Raw genomic sequence first — 23,272 nt, 5'->3', positions numbered from 1 at the left:
GTGGATGCGGATCCGCTCAGAATGCATCAGTCTGGCGGCGTTTGGCCTCCGCTCAGCAGGCGACACCTGAACGCTGCTTGCAGCATTCGGGTGTCCGCCTGGCCGTGCGGAGGCAAACGGATCTGTCTAGACTGACAATGCAAGTCAATGGGGACGGATCCGTTTGAATTTGACACTATATGGCTCAATTTTCAAACGGATCCGTCCCCCATTGACTTTCAATGTAAAGTCTGGACAGATCAGTCTGCAGCTACTTTCACACTTAGAATTTTTTCTACAATATAATGCAGACGGATACGTTCTGAACGGATCCCATCGTCTGCATTATATGAGCGGATCCGTCTGGGCAGACACCAGACAGATCCGCTCCGAACGCAAGTGTGAAAGTAGCCTCAGAGGCAATATGACTAACAAACATTTGCCTTGAAGACAATGTAAAGGTCCTCTATGAGTGGTCCGAATGGTCCGACTACCAGACGGAGTCAGACATTTAGCAAACATCTATAGCCAGTCTTTGCTCCATTCTTAGTACAAAATCTTTATTCTACTATATGAGGCTACAAGAAGTATTGTATTGTTCTGCTTCCTTGTCCGTATATGATCTTGTCTGTAATACGTACACTGCCCCCTAGAGGCAAGATTTCGCATAACAACAAATAGGCATTTTATAACAAATTGCAACTCTCTTTCAATTGCTCTTAACAACAGAAAACTCTGAGTAATCATCTGTAAAACTGAATCAACCCTTATAGTTTATATCCGAGACATTATTGTTTTATATTAAATGCATTTGATTCATTTCTTAGGCTTTATCTGTCAGCTACACACTGGGGAGAGACATATCGTGGGCAGCACCGATATTGATAGGAATGTAGCCGAGGCTCTGTTCACACTGACATCATGGCTTCTATTTATGACAGCTAAGCTGAACCTGTTTTTGACCAGAGGCCTGCAAAAGATAACATGACCCTTTAAAGGGGTTTTCTGGGAGTAGAATATGGATGGTCTATCTTCAGAATAGGTCATCAATATCAGATCGGTGGGGGTCTGACTCCAGACACCCCCGTCAGTCAGCTCTTTAGAGAGGCTGTGGTGCTCTGGTGAGCAGTGCTGTCTCTTTCTAGGACTGTGGTGTCACATTCATGGATCACAGGCCTCTTCAAACAGCTGACTGGTGGTGGTGCCACGTGTCAGACCACCGATGAGAAACTGATGATCTATCTTGAGGATAGACCATCAATACTCTACTCCCAGAAAAACCCTTTAACTCCATTATGAAGAGACCCTAAATCACTAGAAATTAGTGATGGCTGAGAACTGTTGACAAGGCCATAGACCATATGTACCTGATGGGTACCACATAACGTGTGCAGTAAGAAAATAAAGTGTTTTATACTTACAGATATACAAATCACTGAGGGATACTCTAAAATATTAAAAAATATATATTTGGCTTGGTAAAGCAATACAAAACTCCCATCATCATCAGTGTACAGATATCCTTCTGTGGTTGTATGTTTCTTCCCACTTAGGCTACATTCACATGAACGTATTTTGTTTCAGTGTCCGTTCAGTTTTTTTTTGCGGATAGGATGCAGATTAAGGCCTCATGCACACGACCGTTGTGTGCATCCGCGTCCATTCCGTCATTTTTCACAGTTTAGCGGAGGCCCCATTCATTTCTGTGGAGCTGTAAAAAAAAAAATTATAGTCCTCCGTTTTTTCTCCGCGTCCGTGATCCATGATTCCAGTCCATCCAAAAAATATAACCTGTCCTATTCTTGTCAGTGGAAAACGGAGGATGGACCCATTCAAGTCAATGGGTCCGTCCAAAAAAACGGATGCACAACTGGTATGTCATCCATGTCCGCTTCCGCTTTTTGCTACAAGACCTTGGTGCAATAAAATTACACTTTTCATTAACCTTCCTTATTTTTCCCCTGTCAGACAAAAAAAAAAAGGTAGACTCAAGGAAACACAACTGAAGCAAAATCGGACACGGACCACTGAAGCCAAATCACTGACAGTGAAAAAACACTGTTGTGTGCATGAGGCCTAATTCATTTCAATGGGTCCGCAGAAAATTCAGACAGCACATCGTGTGCTATCCGCATCCGTATGTCCATTCTGTAGCCCTGTAAAAAAATGTGTTAATGTAGCCTTAGGGTCCATTCACATGTCCGCATAATGGGTCCGCATTTATTTCAATGGGGCTGCAAAAGATGTGGACAGCACACCGTGTGCTCTCCGCATACGCACTTCCGTTCCACTGCCCTGCAAGAAAGATAGAGCATGTCCTATTCTTGTCCGCAGCCACTGACAAGAATAGGCATTTCTATCATAGTGCCGGCTATGTGTGGTTCACAAAATGCGGAATGCACATGGCCGATGTCCGTGTTTTGCAGATCCGCAATTTGTGGACCGCAAAACAGTTGTGGACATCTGAATGGACCCTAAGGCTGGGTTCACATAGCGTTTTATGCCTCCATTTGACGTATACTTTAGAAAAAAAAAAAAGGATACAAAAACGCAGCACACCACGTTCTTGTATCCTGAACAGTCCGGTAAAAAAACATATACATTTTTTTTACAATAGTAAAAAAAAAAGTATATATATACAGTATATATATTTATTTTTTAACAATGGAACTCTATAGTGAATGGACGACACTGTATGGCATCAGTCTGAGGCATTTTGGTACTTTCTTTAATTGCTATTATACAGTGATATCTAACGTTTTATATACTCTTTTTACAGCTTTAGGCCTCATGCCACACGACCAAGGTGTGTTTTGCGGTTAGCGGATCCGCAAAACACAAATGGCGTCCGTGCGCGTTCCGCAATTTGCGGAACGGCACGGACAGCCTTCAATATAAATGCCTATTCTTGTCCGCAAAGTGCAGACAAGAATAGGACATATTATATTTTTTTTTGCGGGGCCACGGAACGGAGCAACAGATGCGGACAGCACACGGAGTGCTGTCCGCATCTTTTGCGGCCCCATTGAAGTAAATGGGTATGCATCCGAGCCGCCAAAGCGGCGGCTCGGTTGCGGACCCAAACAACGGCCGTGTGCATGAGGCCTTAGGCTGCATTTGCATAGTCAAGTGTTTCATTCGTGATTTCCATCAGTGATTGTGCGCCAAAACTTGAAGCGTAGCTTATACAGAAATAAGGTAAGGAAAGATCTGAACCTTATCTGTGTTTTTGACCAACACCTGCTTTTTGGCTCACAGCCACTGATGGAAATCACTGATCAAACACTGACTGTGTGAAAGCAGCCTTAAATAGAAAATTTAAAGGGGTTCTGTCAACTTAAACATTGGTGGCATATCACTAGCATATGCCACCAATGTCTGATAGCTGCCATAATAATAACGGCAACGGCTGTGTGCATGAGTCCTAAGTGTCCACGTTAGTGATTCCAATGGATCATAATTACAATCTAACCGGGAACTGGCACACTGGTGGAGGGTTTACGAGAGGGGCTCCATGATGAACAGCCACAGAATGGGAATTTGGCCTTAGTAGACAAGGCCTCTAGATATACAGAACATATGCATACATATATACTTTAAAAGGTGTTTTTCTAGGATCAGTATATCGATGGCTTAATCCTTTTTTTCATTCCAGACAACCTTTCTAATAATAATAGTTATGGATGTAAAAGCTGGAGTACATCCTTATAGTTCATGGTTATTAATTCCTGATGCATTTTCTGGTATTAAACAGGTAAAATTATCTAATAAAACTAATCAAAGTCACCTTTGGGGTCTTGTATCAGAAGTAGTAGATTTTGACTTGCTCCCCTTTTAAGTTCCATAGGCTCTGAGAATATTTAGGCACTTAAAGGGTTGGTCCCATTAACAATATTCTATAGTCTTAAAACCAGCCCCAGGATCTGAATACTTTTGTAATTGCATGTAATAAAAAATGTATTATAGCTACTGAATTATTTAATAAAACATATCTGTATAGCGCCACCTGCTGTTTGCTCTTTTTCTAACTTCTCTGTCCCGCTCACTGAGATGGACGCACATGCTCAGTTCTATCCTTCATCTGCCACCAGCAGAAAGGAGAGAGGACATCCCCTGAGCTGTCAGAGAACAATTGGAGCAGATCCAACAATGGGGAGATCTCTGGATCCATGTGAGGTACAGGGCTGGTTCTAGCTTTGTTAGAAATGATGTCCGATTTTCATTTTTACATTAGTCATGGGATAACCCCTTTAAGGCACACAGTTAATACATGTTAGATTATTATCATCTGAACCCACTGATTTTAGCAGGGATGGCTAAGTATCTAATGTCTACGACTCCCTCAAAGAAGGACTGGGCAAGCTAATTGCAACGCATGATCCTTTTGATCTGGCAGGAGATAGCCCATCAGAGGTGCCTGGCAGCTTTCTCCTCTCATGTCCTACTCATCTGAATTGAGCATGCATGTGTATGGGGAGTCAGGAGGAACACACAACAGGTGTATGACCACCTTTACAAGAGGTTGTTACTAAGAGGCACTTAGGTGGGTTTTAATTCTACTTTTTTTCCCTATAATGATAGTAGTACAGATAATAAAACGTAAATGGGTCTATCCTCTTTTTTCCTACAAACCGCACCATTCCTGTCCATAGGCTGCGTCAGGTATTGCAGTTCAGGTCAATTCTGTTGAATGTGGCTGAGCTGCAGTAACGGTACAGTCCATGGAAGAATGGTGATCCCTTTTTTCTAATATCATACAACTTTAGTAACCTCTTTATGAGATGTTCATTGAATTTGAAACCACTAGTATTAAAAACTATTGGAATGTCTATGGCCATAGTAATCAGAAAGTGTTCATTACACCAAAGTAGACTGGTCACTTAAGGAAGAGCGTTGAAAGGAGGTCCTGGAACAATTTAGGAGCCTTCTTCATGATATTGCTGAGATGGTCCATTACTTACATTATTGTCAATGGTCCTGCACAAGCCCCCTGAACACTACTAGATGAGGTATAACCATGAGGGAAGCCCATCAACTTATTTAAAGGCACAGAACAAAGTGACTATAGATGACACAAGTCCTCCCCTGATTTCTTCCCAGTCTCTTAATTCAGTCCGTTTTCGTGCACAGATAGCAGTTTCTCGGCGATTCCAGTCAGTCCATTTCTTACGAGAGCATCCACAAGTCTCTGTAAGGTGCCTTTCTTCCCTTCACAATCAATGAAACGTTGGAGCATCTGGTAGGCTTGTTCATAGAGGCTTTCTCTACCATATTCGTATGCCAGGGTTTCTATGGCTGGATCTTCTAATGCAGGGCAGTTCTCCTTCAATGTCCTGCCCACCTTTTTCCAAGATGTTCCTACAAACTTAGCAAAGATCTGGTGATGTTCAGAGGTCAGAGGCCTGTCAACTGCATGAGAACAAATATAACATTAGAAACAAGAAACTGCACAGGAAGACACTTACAGTTTTCTTCCAGAAAGATGCATTTTAAAGGCTCATGCAGAATACCATGTATTCTTCATTGTGCTCTCTGCTGCCATCACTCATAGCACACTGACTCATTCATTTCTATGGGGCTATGAAAACATCCGTTTCTTTAAGGAGCCGTATGTCTGATCCACAAATCTCTGTGCAGGTCCGATTTGTATTTGCCTATGATCATTCCCCTTTCTATTCTTCTATTGAGAGAAATAACTCTATTTTTGCAGATCCGTTTTTAGCAGACCCAAATACGGACACCGCAGTGTGCATGAGGCCTAAGACTACCTTGTTCTTTCACACAGAGCCTGTAGCTCTAGCCATTAAAGTCAGACAGCCGAGATTATATATATATATATTTGTGCATTAGGAATGAAATAGATACTGTAGATAGATAGATAGATAGATAGATAAAGTAGATTAGATAGCTATGCAGTCCCCATAACTGGGGCCCTGCAAATTGTTAAATTTGGTACATTACAAAAATAATTTATGCTTTGTATTATGCTGTATATATATATATATATATATATATATATACAGACGTGGACAAAATTGTTGGTACCCTTTGGTCAATGAAAGAAAAAGTCACAATGGTCACAGAAATAACTTTAATCTGACAAAAGTAATAATAAATTAAAATTCTATAAATGTTAACCAATGAAAGTCAGACATTGTTTTTCAACCATGCTTCAACAGAATTATGTAAAAAAATAAACTCATGAAACAGGCATGGACAAAAATGATGGTACCCCTAACTTAATATTTTGTTGCGCAACCTTTTGAGGCAATCACTGCAATCAAACGCTTCCTGTAACTGTCAATGAGACATCTGCACCTCTCAGCAGGTATTTTGGCCCACTCCTCATGAGCAAACTGCTCCAGTTGTGTCCGGTTTGAAGGGTGCCTTTTCCAGACTGCATGTTTCAGCTCCTTCCAAAGATGCTCAATAGGATTGAGGTCAGGGCTCATAGAAGGCCACTTTAGAATAGTCCAATTTTTTCCTCTTAGCCATTCTTGGGTGTTTTTAGCGGTGTGTTTTGGGTCATTGTCCTGTTGCAAGACCCATGACCTGCGACTGAGACCAAGCTTTCTGACACTGGCTAGTACATTTCTCTCTAGAATTCCTTGATAGTCTTGAGATTTCATTGTACCCTGCACAGATTCAAGACACCCTGTGCCAGACGCAGCAAAGCAGCCCCAGAACATAACAGAGCCTCCTCCATGTTTCACAGTAGGGACAGTGTTCTTTTCTTGATATGCTTCATTTTTTCGTCTGTGAACATACAGCTGATGTGCCTTGGCAAAAACTTCGATTTTTGTCTCATCTGTCCACAGGACATTCTCCCAGAAGCTTTGTGGCTTGTCAACATGTAGTTTGGCATATTCCAGTCTTGCTTTTTTATGATTCGTTTTCAACAATGGTGTCCTCCTTGGTCGTCTCCCATGTAGTCCACTTTGGCTCAAACAACGACGGATGGTGCGATCTGACACTGATGTTCCTTGAGCATGAAGTTCACCTTGAATCTCTTTAGAAGTCTTTCTAGGCTCTTTTGTTACCATTCGGATTATCCGTCTCTTAGATTTGTCATCAATTTTCCTCCTGCGGCCACGTCCAGGGAGGTTGGCTACAGTCCCATGGATCTTAAACTTATGAATAATATGTGCAACTGTACTCACAGGAACATCTAGTTGCTTGGAGATGGTCTTATAGCCTTTACCTTTAACATGCTTGTCTATAATTTTCTTTCTGATCTCTTGAGACAGCTCTTTCCTTTGCTTCCTCTGGTCCATGTCGAGTGTGGTACACACCATATCACCAAACAACACAGTGATTACCTGGAGCCATATATATAGGCCCAATGGCTGATTACAAGGTTGTAGACACCTGTGATGCTAATTAGTGGACACACCTTGAATTAACATGTCCCTTTGGTCACATTATGTTCTGTGTTTTCTAGGGGTACCATCATTTTTGTCCATGCCTGTTTCATGAGTTTATTTTTTTACATAATTCTGTTGAAGCATGGTTGAAAAACAATGTCTGACTTTCATTGGTTAACATTTATAGAATTTTAATTTATTATTACTTTTGTCAGATTAAAGTTATTTCTGTGACCATTGTGACTTTTTCTTTCATTGACCAAAGGGTACCAACAATTTTGTCCACGTCTGTATATTTATAAAATTGCCAAAAGGTGTCTATAGGTGGCAGTGTTTAGTTACTTATACCCTGGCTGAGCAGAGGGAACTAGCATTCCCCTCTGAGGGAGGAGCTTTCTAGTTAGTATTGCATCAGCCAATTCAATTTAGCTCTGCCTGCCATTCAGGGCAGATTTAAGTTCATTTTGGCCTTTGCTTCTAAGAAGAGCAGATGAATATGAGCCTGTGGGAATCTGCAGACAAGGAAACAGACTATTTCTCTAGGACAGGGATCAGCAACCTCCAGCACTCCAGCTGTTCAGAAACTATAACTCTTAGATAGCTTGCATGCTGGGAGTTGTAGTTTCACAGCTGCTGGAGTGCCAAATGTTGCTGATCCCTGCTCTAGGAGAAACATCATTTCTGTGAATTAGAGAATCCCTGAGGGGAGGAGGAACAGATATCCAAAGACTGTCTAGGATCACAATGTCCTGCGTGTTAGCAAGGTATTTGCTCGTTATGGCTATAGATAGAATATTTATACGATACATTACATAGATAGATTGCACAGAGACAAAACTTACTAAACTCTTGATCCTGGAATTGGAAGGTGCTTCCCTCGGATGATAGTGAGCGGAGGGTATGTGGTGGCGATCCCTTGTTGGAGTTCTGTGGAGAGGATGAAGGAGGCACATTGCTGTTTTGCTGAAGTGGCAATGTCTCCAATGAAACATTCATAAAACATCTCTCCAGGTCTGCAAGTTCATCATCCTTCTGATAACAGGGCTGAAATGGAAGAAGATATACAGTGATAGCATGACTTCACGTGAAATGTCTCTGCTGTGTCTGCGAAATTCCCATGTGTTCAGCATCCCATTGATTTAAATTTGAATTAAAGAAAAAATAAAATTGTAAAAAGTATGAACTACAAGGCCGGGTACCAGCATAGGAATTAGCTCCACTGAAATGGGGATAATTCACAGGTGGATCCACGGCATCACAAACTGTAAATTCATAGAAGAAATCCAACGATCAGCAGGAGTGGATTTTTCTGATCTAGCTGTCTACATTACTCATATCACACAAAGACTACAACTTCATACATGATTTCAGAAATAAACTCTAAATTTACCTTTAAAGAGAAAATATACTGCAGACATTTCTCCTCTTCATCCAGTTGGGTGTCAAGCTTCTCTGTGCCCACTCTAAGCTCCAGGTGGACTTGAAGAGCCTCCATTTTTAGACATTGACAGAGCTGATTTTGTATGTGCTGATGAACCCTTTTCTCCCTGTAGCCTTGAAGAAATCTCTCGGAGGCCAATTTTCCATAGAATTTTAGGTGAAGGATCAGCTCTTGGTCACTTTTACTAATTTTTAGGATGTCAATATAGTTGGGGGATCCTCCGGAGAATTCTGGAATTCAGAGACACAAATGAGATCGAGAGTAAGTGAGAGAGAGGAGGAGAGAGAGAGAGTGAGAAAGAAGGAGAGAGAGAGAGGCCTCTTCTCATCGCAACTACTCGTGCCAAGATGCAGGTGTTTTTTTTTTTCTTTATCACTTTGGGGCTAGATAATAATGGGGCACTATGGGGAGAGGGAAGCATTATAACCACAGGGGGCACCATAAGTACTGGGTGCACTACAAGGAAGCATTATAACTACTGGGGGTTTACAAGGGGCTATTTTAACTATTGGGGGCAATACAGGGGGCTATTATACCTCCTTGTGGCACTATAGATTGCATTATATCTACTGGCAACAATTTTACCTACTAGGGGCACTATAGGGTGCATTATACCTACTGGAGTCACTGCATTTTAACTACTAGGAGCACTAAAGGGGGTATTTTAACTACTGGGGGCACTACAAGTAGCATTATTACTACTGAGGGCACTATATAACTACTAAAGGCACTACAGGGGGCATTATACCTACTGGCAGCACTACTGGGAGCATTGTAACTACTGAGGGCACTATAGGGGGATATTATAACTACTAGGAGCACTACAGGAAGGGCTATTAGATTTACTGGATCACTACACAGGACCATTATATTTAATTGGGGTCTGATCTGAGGCTGATTGGGGTCTGAAGGAGCTTGGGGGTCTGATATGAGGTCTGATGGAAAATATATTTTTTTCTTATTTTCCTCCTCTAAATCCTAGGTGCGTCTTATAGTTTGAAAGATACGGTATATGTAGATAGATATTTCAGTCCTAACTGTGGATATGTAGAGGAGTCTTACCTGAAATGTTGTTCCTGAGTGCATTGTACACAATGGATTTGTACAGGTCATACTGCTGAGGTAGATTGATAGAATCTGACTGGATAAAGAGGTAAACGCTCCCAATCCAGTCACTTGGACAGGATGTCATCTTTAAGGCCTGAAAAACACACATCCAATGTTTTATAGTGAAAAGATATGCCCAGTATATTATACTGTATATATACAGATATAATCTTGGTAAATACGTTGTGTAACTTCTGCTGTTTCTTCTTTAGCTTAGCCTGACTTCATCTTTCAGCAGCCCCCTTTGGTTTAGTCTCTGTAGGGATCATGACGCTAGGTGTGAAATTTGCATCAGTCAACCAGTCTGACCACAAGGGGATAATAGTGCTAACTTAAAGGGGTCAATTTTAGACATATATGGCATGTCCTAAATATCTGGTAGATGTAGGGCCCACCTCTGGCTATACACATTAGATAACTGCTGGCTGACCCTGGTATATTCTGGACGCCAATATAAAACATAAAGCTTGATCATAACCATACTTTTTTCCAATGCACGGCTTAGGCTGGAAACTACTGAAACTGTATGAATACTTGCTTGTTCTATACACTGGCGTTACACTGCTCAGACACCGCTAAGTAGAGAAATCCTGCTTCCTGGATGTACCACCAGGCACGCACACAGCTTTCCCACTATCTTGAAGATGGGAGGGGGGAAGGAGCGCATTCCACAGCACTATGTACATGTCAGTGAGAGGGGGGTGCGGAGCTGCGCTCCTAGCTGATTTCTTAAGTCAGCCTGATGAAAAAGAAGTGTAAGATTAACCCATTGAATGCTAGCTATTGCTTCCCAGTAACCAATAAAAATACACCACATTTAGTCACTCCACCATTTAGTGAACACTTACAATAAAGTAGAGATTTGCTTTGACTTCAATTGGGTGCGTCAGAGTTTGATTTCTCCGTGCACGTTAAGGCTGGGTTCACACCTGAGCGTTTTACAGCGTGCTCCTACGCGCTGTAAAACGCTCAACAAGGAGAAACCAATGATTCACCTGGGCGTTTTACATTGCGTACGATCGCGCTGTAAAACGCCCAACGCACCAAGAAGTACATGAGCTTCTTTGGGACGTCTTGTCGCGCGTTCCCGTACATAGACTTTCGGGAACGCGCGACAATGGGCGTTCGCTTGTCTCTGTATGCGCGATTGCAAACGCCGGTACAATCGTGCATACAGAGCGATCCATCGCAAACGCTCAGGTGTGAACCCAGCGCAAGACAATTTTCTACTAATTTGGAGCAGTACATCAATCTACCTGGTATCTTGACCAGATCCAAAACCGTTTCATTTTACGTTCTTCTGATCCGTCAAAAGAAAAGAAAAAAGGATCCTGTATTTTAAGCATCCTAAAAATACCACACAAAGTAATTTTTTCCATCTAAAATAACGGATCTCAGATGGAAATAGCCAAAACGTATGCAAAATGTGCATAACTGACCATAACAGATGCTTAACAGGTTGCCAACCTAGAATGAGAATGTTTGTCCTAACTGTCCGGTACTTAACGCCTTAGGACGAGCATTCTCGTCCTAGGGTTAACCGGCTGCTCCACGCGCACTGCCGCAATCAGCAGGAGGGGCCTGGCTGATACTGACAGCCGGGCCCCTGCTGTATCTGCCAGCATCAGTGAAAACACTGGCATACAGGGCATTTGCGGCAGCTTGTACATCCCCATCGGGTCCCCGTGCTGCGGTGACGGGGACCTGATGGTTGCTATGGCAGCCCTGATGTCTTGCGCAGACATCAGGACTGCCAGCTACAGAAGCCCAAGAGATCCAGCTCCAGGGCTGGTTCTCCTAGGCAACTGTCAGCGTCTTACAGTGTAAGGCACTGACTGTTTAATACAAGACAATACAGATGTATTGTGCTGTATTGAAACAGGGATCAGACCCTGAAATGTTGAAGTCCCACACTGTAAAAAAATAAAAACTGTGCTAAAAAAATGATACCATTTTTTGTCACCTTACATCTCAAAAAGTGTAATACCAAGCGATCAAAAAGCAGTATGTACCCAAAAATAATACCAATCAAACCGTCATCTCATCCTGCAAAAAATTAGACCTTATATAAGACAATCGGACAAAAAATTAAAAAGATATCGCTTTCTGAAAATTGAGACATAAAAACATCATTTTTTTGTTTCAAAAATGCTTTAATTGTTTAAAGGGAACCTGTCACCGGGATTTTGTGTATAGAGCTGAGGACATGGGTTGCTAGATGGCCGCTAGCACATCCGCAATACCCAGTCCCCATAGCGCTGTGTGCTTTTATTGTGTCAAAAAAACTATTTGAGACATATGCAAATTAACCTGTGATGAGTCCTGTATGTGAGATGAGTCAGGGACAGGACTCATCTCAGGTTAATTTGCATATGTATCAAATAGTTTTTTACACAATAAAAGCACACAGCGCTATGGGGACTGGGTATTGCGGATGTGCTAGCGGCCATCTAGCAACCCATGTCCTCAGCTCTATACACAAAATCCCAGTGACAGGTTCCCTTTAAAACCAAAATACATAAAAAAAAAAAAAAAAATACATATTAGGTATCCATAACATCCTGATCTATAAAAATATCACAAGAGCTAACCCGTCTGGTGAACACCGTAAAAAATAAAAACCGTGGCAAATTTTTTTTTATTTTGTCACCATACATCACAAAAAGTGTAATACCAAACGATCAAAAAGTAGTATGTACCCTGTAGTATGTTCCTGTACATCAGTTTACGACCACATATGGGGTGTTTATGTAAACTGCAGAATCGGGGTAATAAATATTGAGTTTTATTTGGCTGTTAACCCTTGATGTGTTACAGGAAAAAAATGAATTAAAATGGAGAATCTGCCCAAAAAAGTGAAATTTAAAAATGTCATCTCCTTTTCCTATAATTCTTGTTTGTAAAATCAGTTTTGAATAACTTGAGGAGTGTAGTTTCTACAATGGGGTCATTTATGGAAGCCCCAAAAAGTGACTTTAGAATTGAAGTGGTCCTTAAAACAGTGGGTTTTGGAAATGTCTTAAAAATTCTAAGCCTTATAAGATCCTAAAAAAATAAAATTACATTTACAAAATGTACATATGGGGAATGTAAGGTAATAACTCTCTTATGATGTATCACTATCTGCCTTAAAAGCTGAGAAATTTAAATTTGGAAAATTGCTAAATTTTTCCAAATTTTCGGTAAATTTTAGTTTTTTTTTAATAAATAAAGGTGAATAATATTGATTAATATTTTTCACTATCATGAAGTACAATGTGTCGTGAGAAAACAATCTCCGAATGGCTTGGATAAGTAAAAGCATTCCGTAGTTATCACATAAAGTGACACATGTCAAGTTTCCAAAAAAATGGCCTGGTCCTAAGGGTCCACTCACACGTCCGTTGTTTCTTTCCTGATCTGTTCCGTTTTTTGCTGAACAGATCTGGACCAGATCTGGACCCATTCATTTTCAATGGGTCCTGAAAAAAAATCTGACATTGTGCTGTCCGTTTTTTTTCAGGACCCATTGAAAATGAATGGGTCCAGATCTGTTCCGCAAAAAACGGAACAGATCAGGAAGCAAACAACGGACGTGTGAATGGACCCTTAAGGTGAAAAATGGCAACGTCCTTAAGGGTCCATTCACATGTCTGTATAATGGGTCCGCATCCGTTCCTCAAATTGCGGAATGGATGTGGACCCATTCATTCTCTATGGGGCAGGAATGGATGCGGACAGCAGACAGTGGGCTGTCCGCATCCGCATTTCCGGAGTGCACCCCTAATCTTCCGGTCCGCGGCTCTGGAAAAAAAAAAAAAGAACATTTTCTATACTTGTCCGCAATTGTCCGGACAAGAATAGGCAGTTCTATGGGGGTGCCCGCGGGTATATTGCGGATCCGCAATACACTACGGACGTGTGAATGGACCCCAAGGTGTTAAAACACTGAATCTGTTTTCTTGTTGTTGTTGTTTTCTGTTCTGATGTGATGTGAACCCAGCCTTGCCAGATCAGCACATTTTTCTTTAATTATGCACTATTTAACAGATGAGTATGCATGTGCGAGAGGGGGATAGGCCGACCCCTTCTGATAGCGTAGAGAAAAAACGTATGGGTCTTGTTGAAATTTAGTTCTAATATTCATACTGAGTATGGTAAAGTACTGGAGGGGGTGTATATCTCACCTAGAATGCTCAGATGGGTTAGGTAAAGGAATCCAGGAAAGCTGGGTGGTTTCAGCAGAGGGTAGTTTGCTGGGGCATTTTTGTTTAACCCTTACAGCCCCGGAGGGTTTTTTGTTTTTCACTCCCTCCCTTTCTCTTTATGACCCTATTCTGACCCCTATAACTTTATTGTAGTCAGGTGTATGGAGCTGGATGAGGGCTCATGTTTATGTGGGCCGATCTGTACTTTTCATTGATACCATTCTGGGGGTTTTAAGACCTTTTGATGACTTTTTATTACATTTTGACCATTTTGCGAAAAATATTTTTATATTTTAATAATATGGCCGTTTTTGCACGTGGTAAAAACAATAATATGTATTTTTTTTATTGTTTACTTTTTTATTTACATTTTGGGGAAAGGGTGATTTGAATTTTTATATATTTTTCACTTTTTAAAAATATATTTTTTACACTATTTTATAGTTCCCATAGGTAATAATAACCAATCCAATGCATTTGCTGGGGCTCTATGGGAACTAATGGTAAGGCAGCTTCAGTCCATTTCGGAGGACTGAAGCTACCGCACAATGCCTCCAGCTCCCCCGATCTCCACCAGAGGGAGCCGGAGCACACCCAGATGCGTGACCTTCTGGGTTTTAGAGCAGGGATTCTCAACCTGCGGTTCCCCAGCTGTTGTAAAACTACAACTCCCATCATGCCCTGCTGTAGGCTGTCCAGGCATGCTGGGAGTTGTTGTTTTGCAACAGCTGGAGGGCCGTAGATTGGGCATCCCTATTTTAGAGCATTCGGGTGCTGTGGTCAGGTTTGAAAACTGCATCTGAAGTGTTAAAAGTCAGCGATCAGCATTAACGCCGGTCGCGGACTTTTGCTGCAGGTATCTGCTGTAAGAAACAGCAGGCACCTGGCGGCCATGGCGCCCACTGCACACAGTAGCGGGAGCCATGTCTAAAGTCCCAGCGTACATGTACGGCGCTGGTCGGGAAGGGGTTAAAGTATTTAATGGGCCTGGATTTTTATTGACTGGTGGGTAGGTCTTGGTGGAGGGACCTGCCATCCACTTCGACTCCAGTACAGCACTTTCCCTCTAGCCTGAGATGAATCCAGGTGTAACTTCTGGGTTCATTAAGGTGGGGATAAAGACAGGGCTGAGGATAGGTCATCACTTAACATCCCAGAAAACCCCTTTAATTTTTTTCTACTTCTCTATTTTTCTAACTGGCACCAAATTCCCTGCATAGACATTAAATAGGTTTTCTAGGAGTATGATATTGTTTGAAATCTCTTTTTATTAGACACGCAGGAAAGATCACCATATCGCATGTAGCGCAGTACAGCGAATGTCACAACACAATCAAGTATAGTCATAGATCATAAAAGGCAATGCCTAACAATACAGGTTAGAATGTGACAGCCACTTGTCTAGGGCTAAGAGGCCCTTGAAATGATTGCTCTTACAATGTATCTATAAATAACGTCAATTACATAACAGACATAGCAATGGAGGGGAAGGGGAAGGGGGAACAGCCCCAACAGTGTGTCGACCCCGAGTGGAACTTACAACCTGCTCAGGAATATCTATGAAAAAGCATACTGCTTATATCATCCTAGGTATGGAACACCAGTTTGTTGGCTAAATCACTAAAGATGACCACATATGAGAGGAGAGAAGTTGAGGGGGTATTGCCTAGTGATTAAGGAGGCAATAATCTACCTGCCATCCTAGTCAGATTCCCACAGTTGAGAGTTGAGGAGGTTCGCCCTATAATCTAGCCATGGTTGCCAAATCTGTAAAAATCTATTCCTGCTATGGTAAGTCCAACCTATCAACTCCTCCATCTGGCATATCTGTTGGACCCTATTACGCCACATCTTCAGCGTTGGTGGATCAACTGACCTCCACTTAACTGGGATTAATAACTTTGCGGCCGTAAGTAGATGAGTGGCCAAATTATTTTTACCGGGGCGAAAGTTTGAGGTAGGCATCCAAAGTAACACCAGCTGAGGTGAAAGCTTCAGGGTCAATGTACAAATCTTGTTAATGGCAGATTCTATATCTGCCCAGAAGGACTTGATGGCAGGACAAAACCACCAGATGTGAGATATGGATCCGGTGGCGGTTGAACACCTCCAGCAAAGATCCGTGGACAGCAAATGGATTTTAAAGAGAAACTCAGGGGTTCTATACCATCGCATTGCTGTTTTAACTGAGTTTTCTTGAATCTTTATGCATTTGGAAAAGCCGTGCGAGGATTTTTGAATCCAATTGCTATCTGTGTCATCAAAATCAAGATGAAGTTCTCTTCCCCACTCAGTGACCCAAGGTGGTGCGTTAGAGTCTCTCGTTTTTAGAATCTGTCTATAGATGAGGGTAGCGCATTTATGGGGCAGGTTTGGCATTAAGACATAATTCTCTAACCATGACGGATCAGGTAGTGGGAAGTACTTAGATGTCATAAATTGCCTACAGGCATTCTCAAAATCATTTATTTGAAAAAAGTTTTTACCAAGGGCAGGTGCACCGGAGAGGGCAGTGTAAAAGTTGGATGTGGGCTGCAACCCTTTCATATCTCCTAATCTGTGATGCGACATTGATAACCAAATGTCCGACGGAGATTTAATTCTTGGATATATTAATGTGGGGATAACTGAGATGGGGGCTAGGGGAGATATCTTATCCTGGGTAGATGTTAACACCAAAGACTTGTGGCAAATATGAAGCATCCCTTTGGTAAGTTCGCTTACTACATCGGCCCCTTCCCCTGCCCTCCCAGGTGTCCACAGCCTATGGAATAGCTCTCTCCCCAACAAGGCCAACTCTAAGTCTATATGCATGCAATGTGTCTCTTGTCTGGCTAGTTTAAGCCACCTTTCTAGACTAATAGCTTGTATGTAGGTCGGTAGGTCAGGAAGGGAGATACCCCCATATTTCTTTCTTCGGGAAAGGAGGAGAAAGGACATTCTGGGGCGCTTCTTATCCCATAAGTAACTGCTCATGATAGATTGGAGTTTATTGATAAAACTCATAGGTACCAGGATAGGTAAGGCTCTTAAAGTGTAAATTATCAATGGCAGGATGTAGGTGGTAAGGACATTTTTCCTGCCTAGCCAGGTTAGGAAGGGAGAACTGCTCCTAGAGAGAATTGAGGTGACTTTAGAGAGCAGCGGAGGGAAATTAAGATTAAACAGCAACTTGGGGTTAATCGGAATCATCGCTCCTAAATATTTTATAGCTTGCGCAGGCCATTTGAATGGCGTGAGGGCTTTAACTTTAGTACGTAGGACAGCGGGGAGGGAAATGCCAAGGGCCTCTGACTTATCAAAGTTTATCTTAAAATTTGAGATGGCCCCAAAAGATTCAAAAACCTGCATGACCTCCGGCAGAGCCTCTTCAGGATTGGACAATAGGAGCAGCAAATCATCCGCAAAAGCAGCCATCTTGTGGACGAATTTACCTAGTTTCACCCCTTTGATCGTGGGTGATTGGCGGAACTTAAGAAGAAGCGTCTCAAGGGTAAGGACAAACAAGGTGGGGGATAATGGACATCCCTGACGGGTACCATTTTTAATTTGGAAGGCGTTCGATAAGGTGCCGTTAACTAGAATTCTCGCAGATGGAGCAGAGTATAGAGTATAAATAGCCTTGATGAAGTCTTCAGGGAAACCGAAGGCTTGTAGTACTTTTCTCATATAGGCCCAACTAACCCTATCGAACGCCTTCTCCGCATCAGTGCCCAGAAGCACGAGAGGAGACTTAGATTTGAAGGAGTGGGTGATCGCATGTATCACTCTACTGATGTTATGCCTGCCCTCTCTTCCTGCAACGAAACCCACTTGTTCTTCACCCACAAGCCCAGGAAGCAACCCTGACATCCTGCTGTTGAGCAATTTAGCCCACCACTTCAGATCAGTGTTCAGCAGTGAAATTGGTCTATAGCTTCCACAAGCCTCCTTATCCTTCCCTTCTTTAGGGATAATCGTTATGTGTGCTTCCTGGGCTTGTGGGATCAGAGAGCCTCCCGTGAGTAGGAGATTACATGCTGTAACAAAGTGTGGAATTAGAATATCTTTATACTTTTTATAATAAGATATTGGAAAGCCGTCAGGCCTGGGGCTTCTGCCTGAAGGAATAGACATTAGAACCTTCTCTACCTCTTCTATTGTAAACAGCTGAAGAAGCTGCTGTATATCAACCGCAGATAGTCTTGGGATATTAATGGAGCTAAGGAACTCGGATGAACGTGCCTCAATTTGCTGGCTGGTAAGGGGTACCGGGAGGTCATACAAGTTCGAATAGAAGGAGCAGAACTCCTGAGCTATCGCCGGGGTATTAATAAGTCGGGGGCCCGAGGCAGATTTGATGGCTTGAATAAAGGATTTATTCCTTTGGTTCTTAATAAGGTTAGAGACTAGCTTAGATCCTCTATTCCCATGAAGGTATTGTTTGAAGCGCAGAGTCTTCAAGGCCCCAGCCGCTCTAATATTCAAAAGGTCAATGACATTATGCCTTAAACACTTAAGAGACACCAGGACCTCTTCTGTTTTTGTTTTCTTGTGGAGAATTTCAAGCGTGGAAATCTGCTGAAGAAGGGAGTCCAACTGTTTCTGTCTACGTTTCTTGGCACTAGAGCCTAGGCTGATGAGTTCCCCTCTGACTACAACCTTATGAGCCTCCCATAGAGACGTCCCACTAACAAGATCTCTGGCATTCTCTAGAAAATAGTTTTTAAGACACATCTCAATGGCTTTCTGTGGGATTCCTCTTCTAGTAACGTCTCATTTAACCTCCAGACCCAGGATCTCGGAGGCAGCGCATTGATTCTCACTCTCACACTCACCGGCGCATGATCAGAAATGATTATGTTACCAATCCTGGCCTCAGTGACCGAGGGTAAAAGGTGGTTTGCAAAGAAGATGTAGTCCAAGCGTTGGTATGAATTATGCGTCACTGAGTGGAAAGTGTAATCTTTTCCTTCAGGATTGAGAATGCGCCAGACATCCGAGACCCCTAAGTCCCTTAGAATGATAAGTAATCTCCTCAGCTGTCTTCTTGAGGTAGGACGACCTATAGAGGTCGAGTCTATGGAAGGATCGAGTGTAAGGTTAAGGTCTCCTCCTATAATGAGGAACCCCTCCCTAAATGCTTTTAGGGTCTCCAGGGTGTGGATCAGCCAAGTGACTTTTCTACTGTTTGGGGCATATAGGTTGACCAGAGTAAACATGGTGTTTGCAACTTTGCCTTTTAAGAAAAGAAAGCGGCCATCAGGGTCAGCTAGTTTGGCCTCTAAAGTGAAGGGGAAGTTCTGTCCTAGCGCTATGGAGACACCTCTGGCTGCTGAGGAGTAAGAGGCATGGTGCCAAACGGGAAAGTGTTTATTCTCTGTTTTGGGTATATGTAGGTGCCTAAAGTGGGTCTCCTGCAGGAGGACTAAATCAGCTCCTTTTCTGCGGTGTGTTTATACCATTTACGTTGAAGGATAATACCTTTAAGTCAGACATAGTAAAAATGAGTAGGTCTGAGCAGTAAAGCTATGCGACCGGGAGAGGGCGACACAGGGTAACAACATAACAAGGGATATGAACATAACATCTAAGAAGATGTTAAAGGTAAGTACTAAACAGACAGTAACTACCTAGAGGGTCGAGGACCCCAGTAGGGGGGTAAACTAGTGTGTAAACACGCAAGAGCCAAAGCTCACACCCCAAACCCAACGCATAAGGATGAACAGTGGATTTGTATAGGCCTTATGTAAAGCAGGAGCATAGTGGATGGAACGAGCTCCCTGAGATATTGCGTAACATCACCACCATAGACCTACAAATGGACAGGGTAACTGGATCTCGTATGTGATCAGCAAAAAACACATAAGGTCGGCAGGCAATATGCTATATATAACGGCCTAATGACATGTTAGGAATAAGGCAAGGGAAGAGGGGAAAAAGCAATAAGGAGGGAGAGAGAAATGGAAGAGGCAAGACAAATAGAATAACATAGAATAATGTCCCGCAAATCAATCAAGGGAGGAAAACTAAAGAGACAGATATAAGAGGTAATGGTGGAATAGTTAGGCAGAAGGCATAGAACCTGAGTCCTGTATGGCTGGAACACACCGGATACTGAAATCCCAAAGACGGTGGACTCTGATATTACGGATCAGATTGTATCCCAAGAAAAAGTCCTGTAGAGGCAGGTTAGGGATTCCTTTTCTTCGGAGACTTCTTCTTTTGTGCCAAGCGCCAACCATCCGACTGTGGTAAGTTTGGAAGGTCCGCAGTGGGATTGCAGGGAAGCCATGATTGGATATCAAGGGCTTCCGATCCCAGGGCCTCGCATATGGGAGGTAGATCTTCTGGGAGTCTCACTGTGTACTGTTTACCTCCTATGGCGGTGCTAAGGCCGAAAGGAAACAGCCACCTGACAGGCAACTTATTTTCTCTAAGCAACGTGGTTAATGGGCGCAAGTTCCTGCGCTTTGCTAACGTGCTAGCCGCCAGATCTTGAAATAAAAGCACTTTATGGCCGTCCACCGAGGCGTCCCCTTTCTCCCTAGCAGCTCTCAGGATGGCCACGGTATCTAAGAAGTTCATGAGGGCACATACCACGTCTCTGGGTGGCTCGCCTGCAGGCGGCTTGGGCCTGAGCACTCTATGCGCTCTCTATGACGATGGCGGCGGCCTTCTCCTCACCTATCAGGGAGGCAAATAGACAGCGTACTGTGTCGGTTAGGTCCTCTGCTTGAACAGTCTCGGGAATACCCCTTAAGCGGACGTTTTTCCTCCGACCCCGGTTTTCCTGGTCTTCCAGATTCAGGAAAGCTGTGTTGATCATTTTGGACACAGCCTTGAGGTGGTTGTGAACTCCTACTTCCCGCTGGATCATGAGATCATGGCTATCCTCCAGGTTTTCCACCCGGTGGCCGAGCTGTAGAAACTCGGATTTTATATCCGACAGTTCCCTCATGACCGGAGTGAGGGCCTGGGCCAGCGACTCTTGGAGAAAGCTTCGGGTGAGAGGTAGGGAGACCGACTCACTTTTGTCATAAGTCTCAGCATCCGAGCTGTCTGCGTCCGAATCGGCTCCTTCCCGCTCAGAGAGGTTGCGCGCCTCCCGCGCCATCTTGCCTCCATCAGGGTGCGATGTAGATCTCCTGTTAAGGAACTTATTCAAGTCCCCCTGAGTCTTCTTTGTTTTCAAAGTGGCCCCGGAGGCATTATCTTTGTCTCTGAGAGTTTTCCCCATCGTAGGATCCGTTTCCACTGATTAATGCTAAAGAAGCTGGGTTAGTGGTGTGGAGCTCTGGTGAAGACGACCTACTCCATGGCTTGCTGGCTCCGCCCCGGAGTATGATATTGATGACCTGTCCTCAGGATATCTGATCCTTGGGGGTCTAACACCAAGCACCGCCACTGATCAGCTGTTTAAAGAGGCTGCAGGCTCCTCACAACTTACCATGCACATTGTATAGCGGCTATGCTCGATATTGCAGCCCATGCCCAATCAGTAGGACTGAGCACCACATAAGCCATCTGACCAATGAACGTGATGCCACTGGCCTAGGAAAAGGCTGCGATGCTCACCCGCACATCGGCCCCTCCAAACAGCTGATCGGCAGGGGTACCAGGAGTCAGACCCCCCATCAATCAGATATTCAGGATACAACCTCCTACTTCCAGAAACCCATTTCATTTATAAAATTATGGCTGCTGCCACTAGGGGGAGGGGGCTCAGATGATTACTGCATACTGAATTTGATCATTTAAGGCTACTTTCACACTTGCGGCAGGACGGATCTGACAGGCTGTTCACCCTGTCAGATCCATCCTTCTGCTATTTTGCCGTGCCGCCGCTCTGTCCCCATTGACTATAATAGAGACGGGGCGGAGCTCCGGCGCAGCACGGCAGTGCATGGCGAAAGGCCGTCGGACTAAAAGTCCTGCATGTCCGACTTTTTAGTCCGGCGGCCTCTCACCGCGAACTGCGCCGGAGCTCCGCCCCGTCCCCATTATAGTCAATGGGGATGGAGCAGCGGCACGGCGAAATAGCGGAAGGACGGATCCGACAGGGTGAACAGCCTGTCGGATCCGTCCTGCCGCAAGTGTGAAAGTACCCTTATTCTAGTAATGATGGCAACTTGGAGCTCTAGTAAAAAAACTGCGCTCCTGTTGCTGAACAGGACAAAAACAAAATTGTGTGATATGGTGGACATTCACTTTAAAGTGAAGCTCCACCTTTGGGCAAAATATGCGACTAATAGGACATGTTGGGAGTTGTAGTTTCACCACAGCTGGAGAGTGACAGGTTGCAGACCACTGGTGTAAAGCTAGCACAGTGCCAATAATGCAAGTGTATGGCCTCAAGTATGAATGTGGTCTGAACTGCTGTAGGGCATTGTTTCCCTCTAGGCCCCAAGGCCCCTTTCACATGGGCGAGTTTTCCGTGCAGGTGCAATGCGTGAGGTTAACGTATTGCACCCGCACTGAATCCGGACCCAGTCATTTCTATGGGACTGTGTACATGAGCGGTGATTTTCACGCATCAAGCTCTATTTTGTGTGTTTTTCACGCAACGCAGGCCGCATAGAAGTCAAAGGGGCTGTGGGAAAATCACAAGCATCCGCACGGTCGCTAGGAGACGATCGGGATGGGGACCCGATCATTATTATTTTCCCTTATAACATGGTTATAAGGGAAAATAATAGCATTCTGAATACAACATGCATAGTACAATAGGGCTGGAGGGGTTAAAAAAATAAATAAATAAAAATAATTTAACTCACCTTAATCCACTTGTTCGCACAGCCGGCATCTCTTTTGTCTTCATCTGTGAGGAAAAGGCCCTGTGGTGACATCACTACGCTCATCACATGGTCCATCACATGATCCATCACCATAACCATGTTATAAGGGAAAATAATACAATCTACACAACTTTGAACCCAAACCTGAACCTCTGTGAAGAAGTTCGGGTCTGGGTACCACAGTCAGTTTTTTATCACGTGCGTGCAAAACACATTGCACCTGCGCAATAAAAACTGAACAAAGACACGCAATCGCAGTCAAAACTGACTGCAATCACGTACCTACTCGCCCGGGACGCCGCCGGAGCCAAAACGTGACACCCGTGTTAAAGAGGCCTAAGTGTTCAAGAAGCAACTCAGTAGTGAGATCCTGTCCAGAATGGTCATCCAAAAATCTAGGAAAAGTGTACAATCAGT

General features: G+C 43.4%; 1 protein-coding gene across 3 annotated transcripts in view; it reads right to left on the bottom strand.

Annotated features, from left to right (window-relative positions):
- Positions 1-2,985: 2,985 nt before the first annotated feature.
- The window catches only part of TRADD (TNFRSF1A associated via death domain), a 47,481-nt gene continuing 27,194 nt past the window's right edge, over positions 2,986-23,272 (bottom strand). For all 3 annotated transcript variants that reach the window (XM_044269896.1, XM_044269898.1, XM_044269897.1), the window contains 4 exons: positions 9,847-9,985; positions 8,734-9,014; positions 8,186-8,387; positions 2,986-5,388 (listed from right to left, as the gene is read on the bottom strand). In XM_044269896.1, coding sequence (XP_044125831.1) covers positions 5,084-5,388; positions 8,186-8,387; positions 8,734-9,014; positions 9,847-9,976 — 918 coding nt within the window. In that variant the 5' untranslated portion in view covers positions 9,977-9,985 and the 3' untranslated portion in view covers positions 2,986-5,083. The remainder of the gene's footprint in view (positions 5,389-8,185; positions 8,388-8,733; positions 9,015-9,846; positions 9,986-23,272) is intronic.

The sequence above is a fragment of the Bufo gargarizans genome, chromosome 10 (genome assembly GCF_014858855.1).
Source record: "Bufo gargarizans isolate SCDJY-AF-19 chromosome 10, ASM1485885v1, whole genome shotgun sequence".
NCBI lineage: Eukaryota > Metazoa > Chordata > Amphibia > Anura > Bufonidae > Bufo > Bufo gargarizans.
This window is presented reverse-complemented; position numbering and strand designations above follow the sequence as displayed.